A 14421-nucleotide genomic window follows, 5' to 3' on the forward strand; every position below is an offset into this window, starting at 1 on the left:
GAGGAGGGGCTAAAGAAGCACATGGCTGAGAAAAACAAACTAGGCCATGTGCTGACAAGACAACATAGACACAAGAAACAAAATACAAGACAACCAGAGTGTCAGGGCAAAACCCTGACAGTTGAAGTATCTTCACAAGTCTGAAATATACAGTACAGTGAACACTTTAACAATCAAACATTGCATTATATTCAGTTTCACGGTAATGATATGTAGCAAATTTTAGCTCAACGACAGGAAATATGAATAATTAACCATAACTAGTTATAATTAACTATTCATATTTTAGATCCGCTGAGATTTCTTCTTCAAAGAAACAATTTAAACAATACTGCAATTTTGTGATTTCTTCACTAAAGCATATTACATTATGGTACAGTTTGGTATTAGAATTATATTTTATTTAAATTGTTTTGTTTCTTCTTATTCTTTATATTAGTATTGTTTATTAGGGTGTTTTGTGTTATATTATGTTATTTAGTTAACGTTCATTGAATTGATTTGTGTTGCTCTGATGGTGTTTGTGTTTGTGTGTATGACCTTGTGCACTGTCTATACATGAGTAGTGGCCATATTTTATGGATAGCCCACTTACGATGAACTCTGTTTCATTATGTGGCTTTCTGTACTACCACCTGTATTATTATGGTGGTTATCAATACATTTTATGATAAAAAAGCAGATTTACATACTAACTTTATTGCAAATTTAACAGATTTTTAACAGAATGTTTTTACAGTGTATGTTCTCATATTGCATTCAATAATGGACTCCAACATACCAAAGCCAGTTGAGTATGAGAGTGTATATTTATCTCTTCTTATTCAATACATGTCATGACGGGTTTAATGTAATAATGAAAATGGCCTTTGGCATCTTTAGAGAATGATTGCACATAGTTTACTCAAGCTGTTAAACTGTGTTAGAAGGCTTCTGTAAAGACAATTCTCTACAATATATTCTTACGAAGCTGTTTAATAGTAAAATAATACCGCTCTAGTCTAATATCAATAGTAGTTTTTGCTCTTTTTGATATATTGATACAATTGTGCCAGTATTCCCCGAAGGAGGGAGTAAATGATGACACCTGCAACAACAACTTACATTTAACTTCTATTGAGCCAAAACTATCCTGCCTCTGGCATAAACAGGCCTGCAGCAACATTTTAATTACGGCTATTTATCTTGGCAAGATGACAAGGCCAGGCCTTAAGTTAGACGAAACACATTACTTTGTGTAAGCCAACTAAAAAAAACATTATTCAGTCCAGGGATATTATTTTGATCTAATACACAATGCCTTAAAAGAGACACAGACTTCTTAGAGGAAAATATTTTCTTCAGCTGCAAAGAACAGACATAACAGCTTGCCACTTGAAGAACTGGATGCTTTTGACATACTCAGTGAAAGTGTGATGTTGCACGTCAACCATTGTTATCTAGTCACGGATCATCTACCGCCTGCCTCAAATTCCACGTGATCTAACGTTATTGTTGAGTTCATTTTTTCTGTCCTCTCAATGTTTTATTCCATTAGAACAGATGCTGACAAAAATGTGAGGCAAATAGACAAAACTGGGCTGCTGTGGTTTTGTGTTGTTTGGAGCTGTTGTTGTAGTTCTCAGGAGCCCTCATCCAGATTAAAGTTTGAAGTTTTGTTCCTTTGAGTCTCGGTCCTCAAGGGATGGAGTTTCTTTTTTCTCTGAAAGCCTTTTTATGTGTCTTCAACATGTTTTCTGTGAATTAATCTAGTCTTTTACAGGGTTTAGTGTCTATGAAGCTATATTTGGGATGCACTAGTAATCAGAGGGAGTATCTTCATTAAAAAAATGATCTTTAAGCAATAAGATTACCCTTTTTGAGGCCTGATGAAGTAGGACTGTAATGGTCTTTCTCCCTCTTAACCTCTAGAAGGGCGGACATCCTATTATCTATTTTTCTCTTGTTCTTCTTAGATTAAGTGGTGTTGTTTGATTGCCTTATTTGGGGGCTTCTGAGTATACGGATGTCTTTTGTTGAGGAGTGTTTTCCGCTGCCCTTGATTGTTCTCAACACTGCCGAAGAACGTCAATTAAGTAAACTAGTAAATACAATAAATAATGGACAAAACTCACGTCAACATTTACAAGGTAAACTGCAGAGTGTTGATCTCCAGTGAGGAGATCAATGCCATTTTCAATGCCATTTCTTTTCTTTCTTTCTTGTTTTCCCCAAATTGATTATGTTTTTGAAAATGTAGAGAAAGAGGATGAAGCTATATTTGGGATGCACTAGTAATCAGAGGGAGTATCTTCATTAAAAAAATGATTTTTAAGCAATAAGATTACCCTTTTTGAGGCCTGATGAAGTAGGACTGTAATGGTCTTTCTCCCTCTTAACCTCTAGAAGGGCGGACATCCTATTATCTATTTTTCTCTTGTTCTTCTTAGATTAAGTGGTGTTGTTTGATTGCCTTATTTGGGGGCTTCTGAGTATACGGATGTCTTTTGTTGAGGAGTGTTTTCCGCTGCCCTTGATTGTTCTCAACACTGCCGAAGAACGTCAATTAAGTAAACTAGTAAATACAATAAATAATGGACAAAACTCACGTCAACATTTACAAGGTAAACTGCAGAGTGTTGATCTCCAGTGAGGAGATCAATGCCATTTTCAATGCCATTTCTTTTCTTTCTTTCTTGTTTTCCCCAAATTGATTATGTTTTTGAAAATGTAGAGATCTGATTATAAAAGCTCACGGTAAATGCAGAAGACCAGGGATATTTGTCACACTTTTGAGTCAAATGTTCAATAACAAATGCTTGTTTTCTCTAATTGGTTTTAAATACATATTTTACTTTTTTTTATTTATTCATCAAAATAAAAATTACAATATTTATTTATTATCTTCTGATTGATTATATATACACTATATACAAACATTTAGGGTCATTTTTTAAATGAATGAATACTTTTATTCAGCAAGGACACATTAAATTCGTAAAAAAAATTGAATTCTGTTATTTATCAAAAACTTTTAAATTATTACATTAATAGAACAAATTATTATTCTATTTCAAATAAATGCTGTTCTTTGAACTTTCTATTCATTTAAAAATCCTGGGAAAAAAAGTATTGCAGGCAGTCTCCACAAAATATTAAGCAGTTTAACCCTGACAATAATAAGAAATGTTTCTTAAGTAGCAAATCAGCATATTAGAATAATTTCTGAAAGATCATGTGACAGTAAAGACTGGAGTAATGATGTTCAGAATTAAGATTGGCATCACAGGAATAAATTACATTTTAAAATATATTCAAATAAAATAAATATTTCTGATAAGCAAGTTTCAGTTTGACAACTTACCCCATATAGTATAAAAATACCCTACCTGTCTGCCATTCTCCAGCGTCGCCATAGACCCGTAGACCCAGCGGCTCCACCTCTGCTCCTAGCTCCCTCGCCTCCACCATCACCCGTCGATCCACCAGCTCCACCCGGCTCCCTCATCCCTCCGGCTCCGCCTTGGTCGGGCGTTGACACGTCATCGCCTCAGGACTCCGCTCCTCCAGCTGCACTTCGTCGCTCCGTCCCACAGGCTACGTTGGGCTCCTTCCTCCCGCCAGCTCCACCTTGGTCCTCAGTCGCTCCAGCTCCGCCGCTGATCTCCGGATCGCCGCCTCGGCTGCCAGAGCCCTCAGCTCCACCCTGGCCCCCCAGATCCTCGGCATCCCCCTGGCTCGTTGGCTCTCCGTCTCCGCCTCGGGCTCCTCCACCACCTGCTCCACCGCCGTTGGTCGGCCCCCTGGAGTCGGCGGCCATTCCTCCTCCATGGCTCCTCCCTCCATTGGCTCCACCGTGGGTCGCTATCATGGCTGTGGCCTGGGTCTGGCTGTGCTCCTCCTGCTCTGGGCCCCTCCTGTCTCCTCCCTCCTTCGTCGCTTCCCTGGTCTCTGTCTGCCGGTCCCCTCCCGGGTGTCCGTCCTCCTCCTGAGCCTCCTCCCAAGCTCCCACCTATGCCTCCCTCTGTTGTTGTTGTTACGGTGCGAGGACGCACCTTCCAGGAGGGGGTGTCAGACAAATGTCAGACTTTTGGACCTGTTTTGCCCCCGTAGCCCTTCCTGTGTTCCTGTCCTTGTTTAGTTTGATTATGTTCCATTGATGTCACCTGTGTTCCCCTGATTGCCCTGTGTTTAAAAGTCCTAGTCTGTTCAGTTTGTGTTTGTCAAGTCTACTTGTTTCTACATGTGTTTGCCCAGCTCCTATTGTGGATTATCCCGTGTTTTCGTCATTAAAGACTGTGAATGCTACTCCGTGTCTCCTACGTTCTTCCCGCAGCAGCGCAACGTGACACTACCATTGTGGCATGCTACTAAAAAGAATTCACAACTAGTTAAAGCTGTCAAAATAAAACACTTAAAGATCATTACTTATGTTAGTCATAGAATTTGAGTCATAATTTGATAAAAACAAACCTAAAACATGCTTGAGACATGGGAGATGTGAATCAAATATTAAAAAAAGAAAAACCTACCGCTTCCTTCTGTTTATATCATTTCGGTTTGGACATCTGATTCCTAAACTATGAAGTTAATATAATTCAGGTGGCGTATTAAGTGGCATCTATCAGGTAATACCAGAGCAAAATATCATCCGGGTTGAAGCAAATGTTTGCTATTCATCAGAAGCACACTCAAGCAGGGTAATGCGAGCGCTCAGATCAGTGTCTTTGCGTTGAGATATCATAATCATCACAGATGTGCCGTGAGTCAAGACCTGGGCAGACGCTTCCCTGAACCACTGGACAAATCAAATCAGTGCACCCACTGCCAGGGGAATACATCTTTATTACTAGTTCATATCTGTCGCCGTGGAGACCTTTCAGGTTTGGACACGATAGACCACATTTTATACTGTCGCCCCGTGACACCTATTGCTTCAGACTGTCACGGACCCTCATAAAGGCGAAACTGCAAAATGATCTAATTCAAACCTACACGACTCTTCACCACAGCTGATTGCCCCAATTATGTTTTCCCCCTTCCAAAATGTGAAACACTCCAGGGGGGATCTGAACAATTTACTAACCTGCTACTGATGCCGCCATTATTTTTTTATGTTTAAGTCAATGATAAATCAAAGGAACAAAGCACATTTTCTTAGCTTCACCCTCTTAGTTGTCTGAGCTAGTGGCAGTTGTACATCCAATGTGTTTAGAGTCATTAATATCATAATGAGGCTATGACCATTGAACCTTTAATGAGTTACATCTTTTTAGGATTAAGTCTTTCTGTTGCTCCCTGATAAAATAAGCTAACTGTCAAATGTACTGAACATTACTCTGCTGAAAGAAGAAAAAGAAAAAATAAAGTAAATAAATAAAACTAACCTATAAGCGGTTTGCTGGTCTTAAAGTCGGCATGAAACAGAAGTTGCGATTGTCTTTTCTTCTCTACTGTGACGTGCATCTGAATGAAACGGCTTCTGAAATGAGAGGGTGGGACTTGATTTCATCCTTCGGGAATTGATTGGATCGTTGGAAGCTGGGGCGTTGCTAACAAAAAGGAGGCAGATCTGAATGCCAGTTTGCAGTTAGTGTTGTTGGGGGATTTCGCTCCACTGGATTCACTGCCGACACCCAAGCATGAATAAATGTTTTATTTATTAAGGATGACGACGACGATCAATGGCACAAAACATGCCTAAACAGCACGCGCGAGATCGAGAGAGAGAGAGACTGCCTGAATGACTGAGTGCGTCCTCCATCAGGTTAAGTCATATTCATGAAAAAAATTTGTTTGCGATGTCCTAAGAGTAATGTTGTCGTAATATCCTAATATCTTTTAAATGTTTAGGGGTAACATACTCCCTCATGACTGGTGTCAGTGCTATAAAGTGAAGCACCAGCTAGCTTCTGCTTTTCCCCCTGTTGTTTATCCCAGCGTTTACCCCTCACGTCACTAGCTCCGCCCTTGAGCCACAGCTCGTGACCGGAAGAGAAGATGAGTCGTTTTGAGGGGGAGGGGAGGTTAACGTTTTTGATTAAAGATTAGGAGGGCACATGAACTTAAAAAAATAATGAAGTGCACGGATACATTATTTATAATAAACACTACAGTATTCCATTAAAAAATAATAATTTTCAATTTTGATTTCATGGTGACTTTAATTGGTCTCCCAACCTTGACAGACTAGTCTGTTGGCTGGTTCTGGCCACTATTTAGCTAAAACCAGCTTAAATAGTTACTTGCTTTAACATGCATTTCATGAAAATATGCTAATTTCAGTATTGATGTTTTTATAGATTTTAGTTTTATATTGCTCAAGCTAAAATCTGTCGAATTAAACATTACCATTCTTTGTTTTTTTTAGCAAGCTACCGTAACAAGGTTGGCCTGAAACAGAGATTGTGATCTTGTCTTTCTTCTCTATTGTGACATACATCAAAGTGAAATGGCTTTGTACATCTGCAATTGGATCATTGTCATTTGCTGATTGCTGCAATCTCATGATTGACAGGTTGCTGAAGGGCAGAAGTTATTGTCCCGCCCTTACACCAGTACACACGTCACTGGTGTCGCTGCGAGATGGAGGGGAAGTTAATGTTTTTGTTTAAAGGTGACATATCATGAAAATCTGACTTTTCCAGGTTTTAAGTGCTATAATCAGGTATAATCTACCAACCAAGGAAACGTGAAAAAGATTAACCCAGTAACTTTGTTTTGGTAAGCCTTTTTCTGCAAGCGTCTGAGAAAACGAGCGGGTCAGATTTCGCTCCATTGGTAAGCATGAATAAATGTTTTATTTATTAAGGATGACGACGACGATCAATGGCACAAAACATGCCTAAACAGCGCGCGCGAGATCGAGAGAGAGAGAGACTGCCTGAATGACTGAGTGCGTCCTCCATCAGGTTAAGTCATATTCATGAAAAAAATTTGTTTGCGATGTCCTAAGAGTAATGTTGTCGTAATATCCTAATATCTTTTAAATGTTTAGGGGTAACATACTCCCTCATGACTGGTGTCAGTGCTATAAAGTGAAGCACCAGCTAGCTTCTGCTTTTCCCCCTGTTGTTTATCCCAGCGTTTACCCCTCACGTCACTAGCTCCGCCCTTGAGCCACAGCTCGTGACCGGAAGAGAAGATGAGTCGTTTTGAGGGGGAGGGGAGGTTAACGTTTTTGATTAAAGATTAGGAGGGCACATGAACTTAAAAAAATAATGAAGTGCACGGATACATTATTTATAATAAACACTACAGTATTCCATTAAAAAATAATAATTTTCAATTTTGATTTCATGGTGACTTTAATTGGTCTCCCAACCTTGACAGACTAGTCTGTTGGCTGGTTCTGGCCACTATTTAGCTAAAACCAGCTTAAATAGTTACTTGCTTTAACATGCATTTCATGAAAATATGCTAATTTCAGTATTGATGTTTTTATAGATTTTAGTTTTATATTGCTCAAGCTAAAATCTGTCGAATTAAACATTACCATTCTTTGTTTTTTTTAGCAAGCTACCGTAACAAGGTTGGCCTGAAACAGAGATTGTGATCTTGTCTTTCTTCTCTATTGTGACATACATCAAAGTGAAATGGCTTTGTACATCTGCAATTGGATCATTGTCATTTGCTGATTGCTGCAATCTCATGATTGACAGGTTGCTGAAGGGCAGAAGTTATTGTCCCGCCCTTACACCAGTACACACGTCACTGGTGTCGCTGCGAGATGGAGGGGAAGTTAATGTTTTTGTTTAAAGGTGACATATCATGAAAATCTGACTTTTCCAGGTTTTAAGTGCTATAATCAGGTATAATCTACCAACCAAGGAAACGTGAAAAAGATTAACCCAGTAACTTTGTTTTGGTAAGCCTTTTTCTGCAAGCGTCTGAGAAAACGAGCGGGTCAGATTTCGCTCCATTGGTGACGTAGCAAAGGGATCTCATTACAGTATTACCGCCCCTTAATCTGTAAGTATACACCCACGGCGCCGTCGTTGTGTTTTCACAAGCGACAACGGTGTACTAGTTCTAATGCCATGGCGAAAGTTTGAGCAAAACATGCTAACTGTTCTGTCATTGGCTGCACAGACGAGCACAGAACACTGTTTAGAGTCCCAGCATCAGAGGAGATGAGAGAGCAGTGGATTTATTGATTTATTTACTGTATATTGTTGCTGCCACACAGATCTAAAATAAACATGTGATTTATTTCCCAGCTGTTTACCTTCACAGACATAACCGACAGTTTTTTGTAACTCATGTGTGTTTTTAACATAAACTTGTGTGTGAATGAGAACTTAGTTTAGTACTCACATGCTGTGACAGCTGCTTTCTGTCCGTTTGCTTCAGATGTGTGCTCTCAGAAAACCGTATATCAGAAGTTTAAATATGGTTTAAAACACCAAAACAGATGTTTTTTTAGCAGGTACGAGCAGGGCCGCATTAAGACCTCAATGGGCCCCGGGGCTATGACTTACTGCAGGGCCCCCCGTCACAATAATGATGTAGCTTAACATAGGATTTTTATCCAAACTAAATTTCATAATTCTTGTTACCAATTCCAATATCTCAAAATAAAAACAACCTTACTGAAGACAAGTCATGAATTACAACAGAACAAAGAAATTGACCTACAAACACTTAAAGCACTGAATAAGAAATATATTGTATAAAATAAATTGTCCGTTTGCTTCAGATGTGTGCTCTCAGAAAACCGTATATCAGAAGTTTAAATATGGTTTAAAACACCAAAACAGATGTTTTTTTAGCAGGTACGAGCAGGGCCGCATTAAGACCTCAATGGGCCCCGGGGCTATGACTTACTGCAGGGCCCCCCGTCACAATAATGATGTAGCTTAACATAGGATTTTTATCCAAACTAAATTTCATAATTCTTGTTACCAATTCCAATATCTCAAAATAAAAACAACCTTACTGAAGACAAGTCATGAATTACAACAGAACAAAGAAATTGACCTACAAACACTTAAAGCACTGAATAAGAAATATATTGTATAAAATAAATAGACTACAAAGACTGAATAGTCTTCACTTTGTAAATTCAATATACATTATTTTACAAAAGCGAGGACAGTGAGTGGTTTTCTTTCTAATGTTTAATTTACATTATTGACACAAATGGCAAGAGCAGCTATATTAGGCTGCTTTGGAGGAATAGTTCACCCAAAAATGTATATTGTTGTTGTTCTAAACCTGAATGAGTTTCATTCTGCTGTTGAATGCAAACGTATATATTTGGAACAATACTGGTAACCAAACAGTGTCTGTGCCCCCATGACTTCCATAGTATGGAGGGGGAAAAAACACGATTGGAGTCAACAGGCACCAGAAACTTTCTGGTGGTTACAAATGTTCTTCAAAATATCTTCTTTTATGTTGAGGAGAACAAAGAAATTCATACAGGTTCAGAACAACTTGAAACTGAGTAAATGATGACAGTATTTACATTTTTGGGTGAATATCGCTTTAAAATCTCATCATATAATGCCAAGATCGCATAATAGCCAACTAGTGCACATGCTTTATCTTTAACTATTAACGTTCATTTAAGACACAAATAACTGACAGGCATTTTGACATAACTATATGTATTCGAACGTTTAACAAGGCGTCAATAACTCAGTTTAGACAGGTGCTGTACGAGCAAGTGCGCTCCGCGCATATCAGAAACCGTCTTAACGCGCGCATTTGCCTAAATGAATTCTGCCCCACTGCTTAATGCCCCTGAACAGTTAAATTAGTTTGTAAACCAAAATGCGTTTAAATGAAAAGCTTACATCATGATGCGCAAAATTAATTTCTCAACCCATAAGCCAGTATACTATAGCCCTATAGAGTTTGTTCAAACACAAAAAGCACTATAGCTACATCTATCAAGTTAATAATCAAACTAACCTAAAATCTGTGGGTATGATGACGCTGTTTTTATCTGCTCCATATGTCCGGTCCATTTGCTGTTCCACAACTCCCACTCCATCATCAGCTTTAGTAATATAAACTAGCTGTGGATTTTAGTGACTAACTCATGTTTTCCCCTCTCTCCTAATTTTTTTCTCTCACTATTTTTTTATTTTTAGAATAGTTGACATTTTTACTTATCGAAGATTGCTCTTTGCATGACCATTTCTAGATTACACCAGAATAAAGTGAAGAGAGGTAAATGCAGACATTAGGTGCAGCCATCACCTGATAGATAGGCTGCGTGCACAGTTTGTTCAAAAGTAAAATATATAATACATGCATTTGATTGGTAAAACAAATTCAGATGTGACGTTTTAATCTCTAATGATAACGCATGGGATTTACGGAAAACTCCACTAAATAATAGCGCTATAAAGTGAGAGGTGTGGTGGGACTTTGGCGATTGGCGCTACAGATGTCCGTCAATCTACTCCACAGCCAATCACGGGCCCCCTCCTTGCTCGGGCCCCGGGGCTTCAGCTCCGCCTAGCCCAATGGTTAATGCGGCCCTGGGTACGAGCTGTAATGGCGCAGCTCTATTCTGGAAAAGGGAGCGGGAGCAGCAGCTCATTTGCATTTAAAGAGACAGGCCGGAAAAACAGTGTGTTTATACTTCCACTCAAAATAGGCATTTTCAAAATGATATAATAAATGATCTGTGGAGTATTTTGAGCTGAAATTTCACAGACATATTCTGGGGACACCAGAGACTAATATTACATATTGTAAAAAGGGGCATAATATGTCTCCTTTAAGGATTACAAGGCACAGGACTAATAATATTAAAACAACAAGAATTGTCCATTTGATATCATGGTGACTATTAAATTACTAGACATATGTGACCCTCTCTGTGAAATCCAGGCTCAAAAGCTAATTATGAGATAACAAGCATCAAAATTTGATTTCAACCATTACTTTCACTATGATTTCAATTTTTGACATGGCCTTACTCAGTTGATATTAAAGATATCAATGTTCCATTTTCACAGAATGTTCTTTACCTTATGAAGGAGGATTTTATGTAGAAAACAGTAAATCACACACACAAAAAAAATACTTTAGCTGGGTTTTCACAGCCAGGGTCACATATTGCAAACTTGTTAGGAGGAAGAACACTTGTAAGTTGCCAGAACAAGATACTACAACACATTATTTTTGATCAAGCATAGAAAAACGTGGAGAGGATTTTGCTCAACATTAGGACAACGTTCCCAGCGACAGCCCTGGCTTGGACCTTATGGAAGACATACTTCATTATAATGAAAACAAGCCTGTGTGGTATAAACATACAGTCTGTTGAATAGAATGTAAAGTTTTACTTGGCTATCAATGTTTAAATGGATGCAAAATTGGAAGAGAAGAATTGTTGAATAAAGTCATTATTTTTGTTTTCTTTGCACACAAAAAGTATTCTCGTAGCTTCATAAGATTATGGTTGAACCACTGATGTCACATGGACTATTTTAATGATGTCTTTACTATCTTTCTGAGCCTTGAATGTGGTAGTTTCCTTGCTGTCTGTGGAGGGTCAGAAAGCTCTCGGATTTCATCAAAAATATCTTACTTTTTATTCCGAAGATAAACTAAAGTCTTATGGGTTTGGAATGACATTAATTTCATTTTTGAGTGAACAATCCCTTAATGGTCTATTTACTTAATTAAGAAGATAATTAAGATCTAGGATCTTTTCCATTAGTTCCATCAGATTCCAATCTGATGACAATTAGCACACACAGAAATCTGCCTACTACTACTAATCTGTTTCTATTACTTCTGCCATCCAAAATTGCTTGACAAATCCATCTAGTGTAAGGTTCAGTCTAACAGGGAAATCATAAAAGACGGCGATCCTAAAAGAACAAGATGACAGTATGATGAGGCAAATTAACCTGCCTGAAGCAGTTCAGTCATTTCTCATGTGCCAGAACAAAGTCTGGCTGAACACCCTCAATGCCATAGCCTCCAGTCTGGCTTGTAGTATAACCTACCTCAAATTGTGCACATCCCACCAATTTAATAGGATTGTTACCAAAAATAAATAAATTACTCATCCTCATGTCATTACAAAACCTGTAGAATTTTCTTTCTACTGCAGAACACAAAAGATACTTTCAAAAATGTATGTCTGTCCATATAATGAAAGTCCAATGTTGTTTTGGACCCCACTGACTTTCAGTGTGCAGACAAAAACAATTGAGATTCTTCAAAATATCATTTGTGTTCCACAGAGGAAAGAAATTTGTACTTGGAATGTAGGATGAGCACATTTAAATTTTTCGATAAACTATTCTGTTAAGAAAAAAGAAAAAGGATTTATATTTTGTATAGAGTCAAAACAATATTATCAAAAATAACTCATTTTAATATGTTGCATGCTAATATGTTGTCACATACTCTGTGTGACATCTCCTACGACAAACAACAAACTGTCGTTTTTCAAGACAAGCCATGATCAGAATTAATGATGCTAGAGATTTCTTCTAACCGCATAAACTCTGGCTCTCTGGTCTCACGGAATTCATATGATACGTTGCCTTTGCTTTGATAAACACCGGTTGCGCTGCTGTTTTCATGTGGGTGTGTATGGGATGATATTAGACTCAAAATGATTAATAGATGCACGCACAATTATCCATGTACTGCATACATTTTATACATGTGTCTTACTAACCACAAACAAATGCCTTTCAATTTGATTCTGTGGAATTCGGGATTAAATGATTGTGCAGGGATTTGTACAAATACAGACATGTTTGTGAATAAAAATGTTCTGTTCTGCATTAATATATCATAAATTGCTCATGCAAAAAGGAATCCGTGCATATGTGGATCAGGTGACACGTGTGCATTAATTGATGTCTAGTTCGAGTCGATCTTGTTCGGTTCATTTGGATTTTGAGGAAGGCAAATTGTACTTATCTTTTTAAACTTACTTTTCTGCTTTAATTTCTTTAGATTAAATGCTTTTAGAACTTGCATGTCCTCATGGATCTGGATTGCACACCTTTATGGAAGTTGCTTTATTTTTTTCTTCTCCTTATTTTAGTCTACCCTAAGTTGATAACGGTAATAGAGAAGTCTCATATTTACCAAACTGATCTACATAATACCACAAACCATCACCACATTCACAAGCATGAGTTACAAGGTGAAGATCTGTTCTAACAACATTTTTGAATCAATCAACCATCAAGAATATCACTGAAAATACTATTAGAAAACTGAAAATTGGTAAAGTAGCACTCCAGACTGAGAATAATATTTGTAAAGCCCATTTCAAAACCCTTCATCTTTCATATGTCAAGAAGACAGAGGTTGTGCATAAAGTCATATACCAATTAATATCTTTATTAAAACCTTTTTAGAACAAATAATTTACAGTCACAGGAAGCACATCCACTGGATTCATGAAAAAACAATTGTACAATGCATGACAGGCCATCAGTCATTTTTTTGTTTTGTTTGATTTCTTAGCCCCATCCTCCTTTTTGTTTGTGCTGTCCTTGTTGATGGGGAAATCCAGAGATGTTCTAAAGTGGATGGGAATGATATGCTCCTCTGAGGACTCATCTTTGGATTCTGGTGACTCAATATGCAGAAGTCCATCTTCTCCAAGTGAGCAGGTCAAGGAGGTTGGATCCAGGTGGTCAGGAAGATGCACAGCTTGAACAAATCCTTGTGGCTGGGCTTCTGCGACGTGAGCAGTGCTGGTAGATGATGAAGAAGCGTCTGCCTGGGCCCGCTTGCTGGCCATCACCTCCAGACGTCTTCCAGATACTGTCACGATGACGTCCTCTGGAGGGAAGCCTTGAGTGTCCAGAGTAAGAGACACGTCTCGCCGTTTGTTCTGCTCAGTGTTGGTGCTGAAGAGCCTGGAGAAGGACCTCTGACCATCTAAACACTGGAAGAACTCATCAGGGAGTTCATTTAGCAAGCTGTCTCTGATCTCATTCCTCAGATTCTGCATTATTTGAGCTCTACGGTGGAGGAAATCCTCTCTAAAGCCGGAAAGAGCAACACTGCGCCTGGGCCACAAAAAGTGGGAGTTTGCAAAGAAAGGATCATCCATGAAGAGGCTCTCGACAGAAGACATTTCTCTCGTCTGTTTGTCTGGGTGGTGTTGTCTTGAGTGCTTGTCTGTGCTCTCAGAAGAGTGATCTGCTTGCTTCAGGTCCCTCCAGTTTATATATTTCTCCAACAGGCATCTTGAACCTCCCACTGCTGGTATTTTTACACCAGTGAGGTCATGAATAAGAATGTGAAGCTACAAGTAAACAGAACGTCCAAGACGCTCATATGGCTATAATAAGTTTAGAGTTGTAATTTGATTTATGGGTCGGTGTCACTTTTACTGTCCCACAGCCAACGTTGGCCCTTCTGTCCAGTTTGGGATTGTCCACTGCCTCCTCAGTCATGCACAGAGAGTGAAGTCACGCGCTAACTTTACACCCTATG

General features: G+C 38.6%; 1 protein-coding gene across 1 annotated transcript; it reads right to left on the bottom strand.

Moving 5' to 3' along the window:
- Positions 1 to 13302: 13302 nt before the first annotated feature.
- Positions 13303 to 14117, bottom strand: hspb9 (heat shock protein, alpha-crystallin-related, 9). Its single transcript, XM_016269194.1, has one exon. It carries the CDS (start codon positions 14057 to 14059, stop codon positions 13412 to 13414), a length of 648 nt encoding a protein of 215 aa, XP_016124680.1. The 5' UTR covers positions 14060 to 14117; the 3' UTR covers positions 13303 to 13411.
- Between the last annotated feature and the right edge of the window lie 304 nt (positions 14118 to 14421).

This window comes from Sinocyclocheilus grahami, unplaced genomic scaffold (assembly GCF_001515645.1).
Source record: "Sinocyclocheilus grahami isolate Dianchi unplaced genomic scaffold, SAMN03320097.WGS_v1.1 scaffold49.1, whole genome shotgun sequence".
Taxonomy (NCBI): Eukaryota; Metazoa; Chordata; class Actinopteri; order Cypriniformes; family Cyprinidae; genus Sinocyclocheilus; species Sinocyclocheilus grahami.

Excerpts from the sequence above, each read along its gene's own strand:
- hspb9 (XM_016269194.1), bottom strand. The coding sequence starts at position 14,059 with ATGTCTTCTGTCGAGAGCCTCTTCATGGATGATCCTTTCTTTGCAAAC.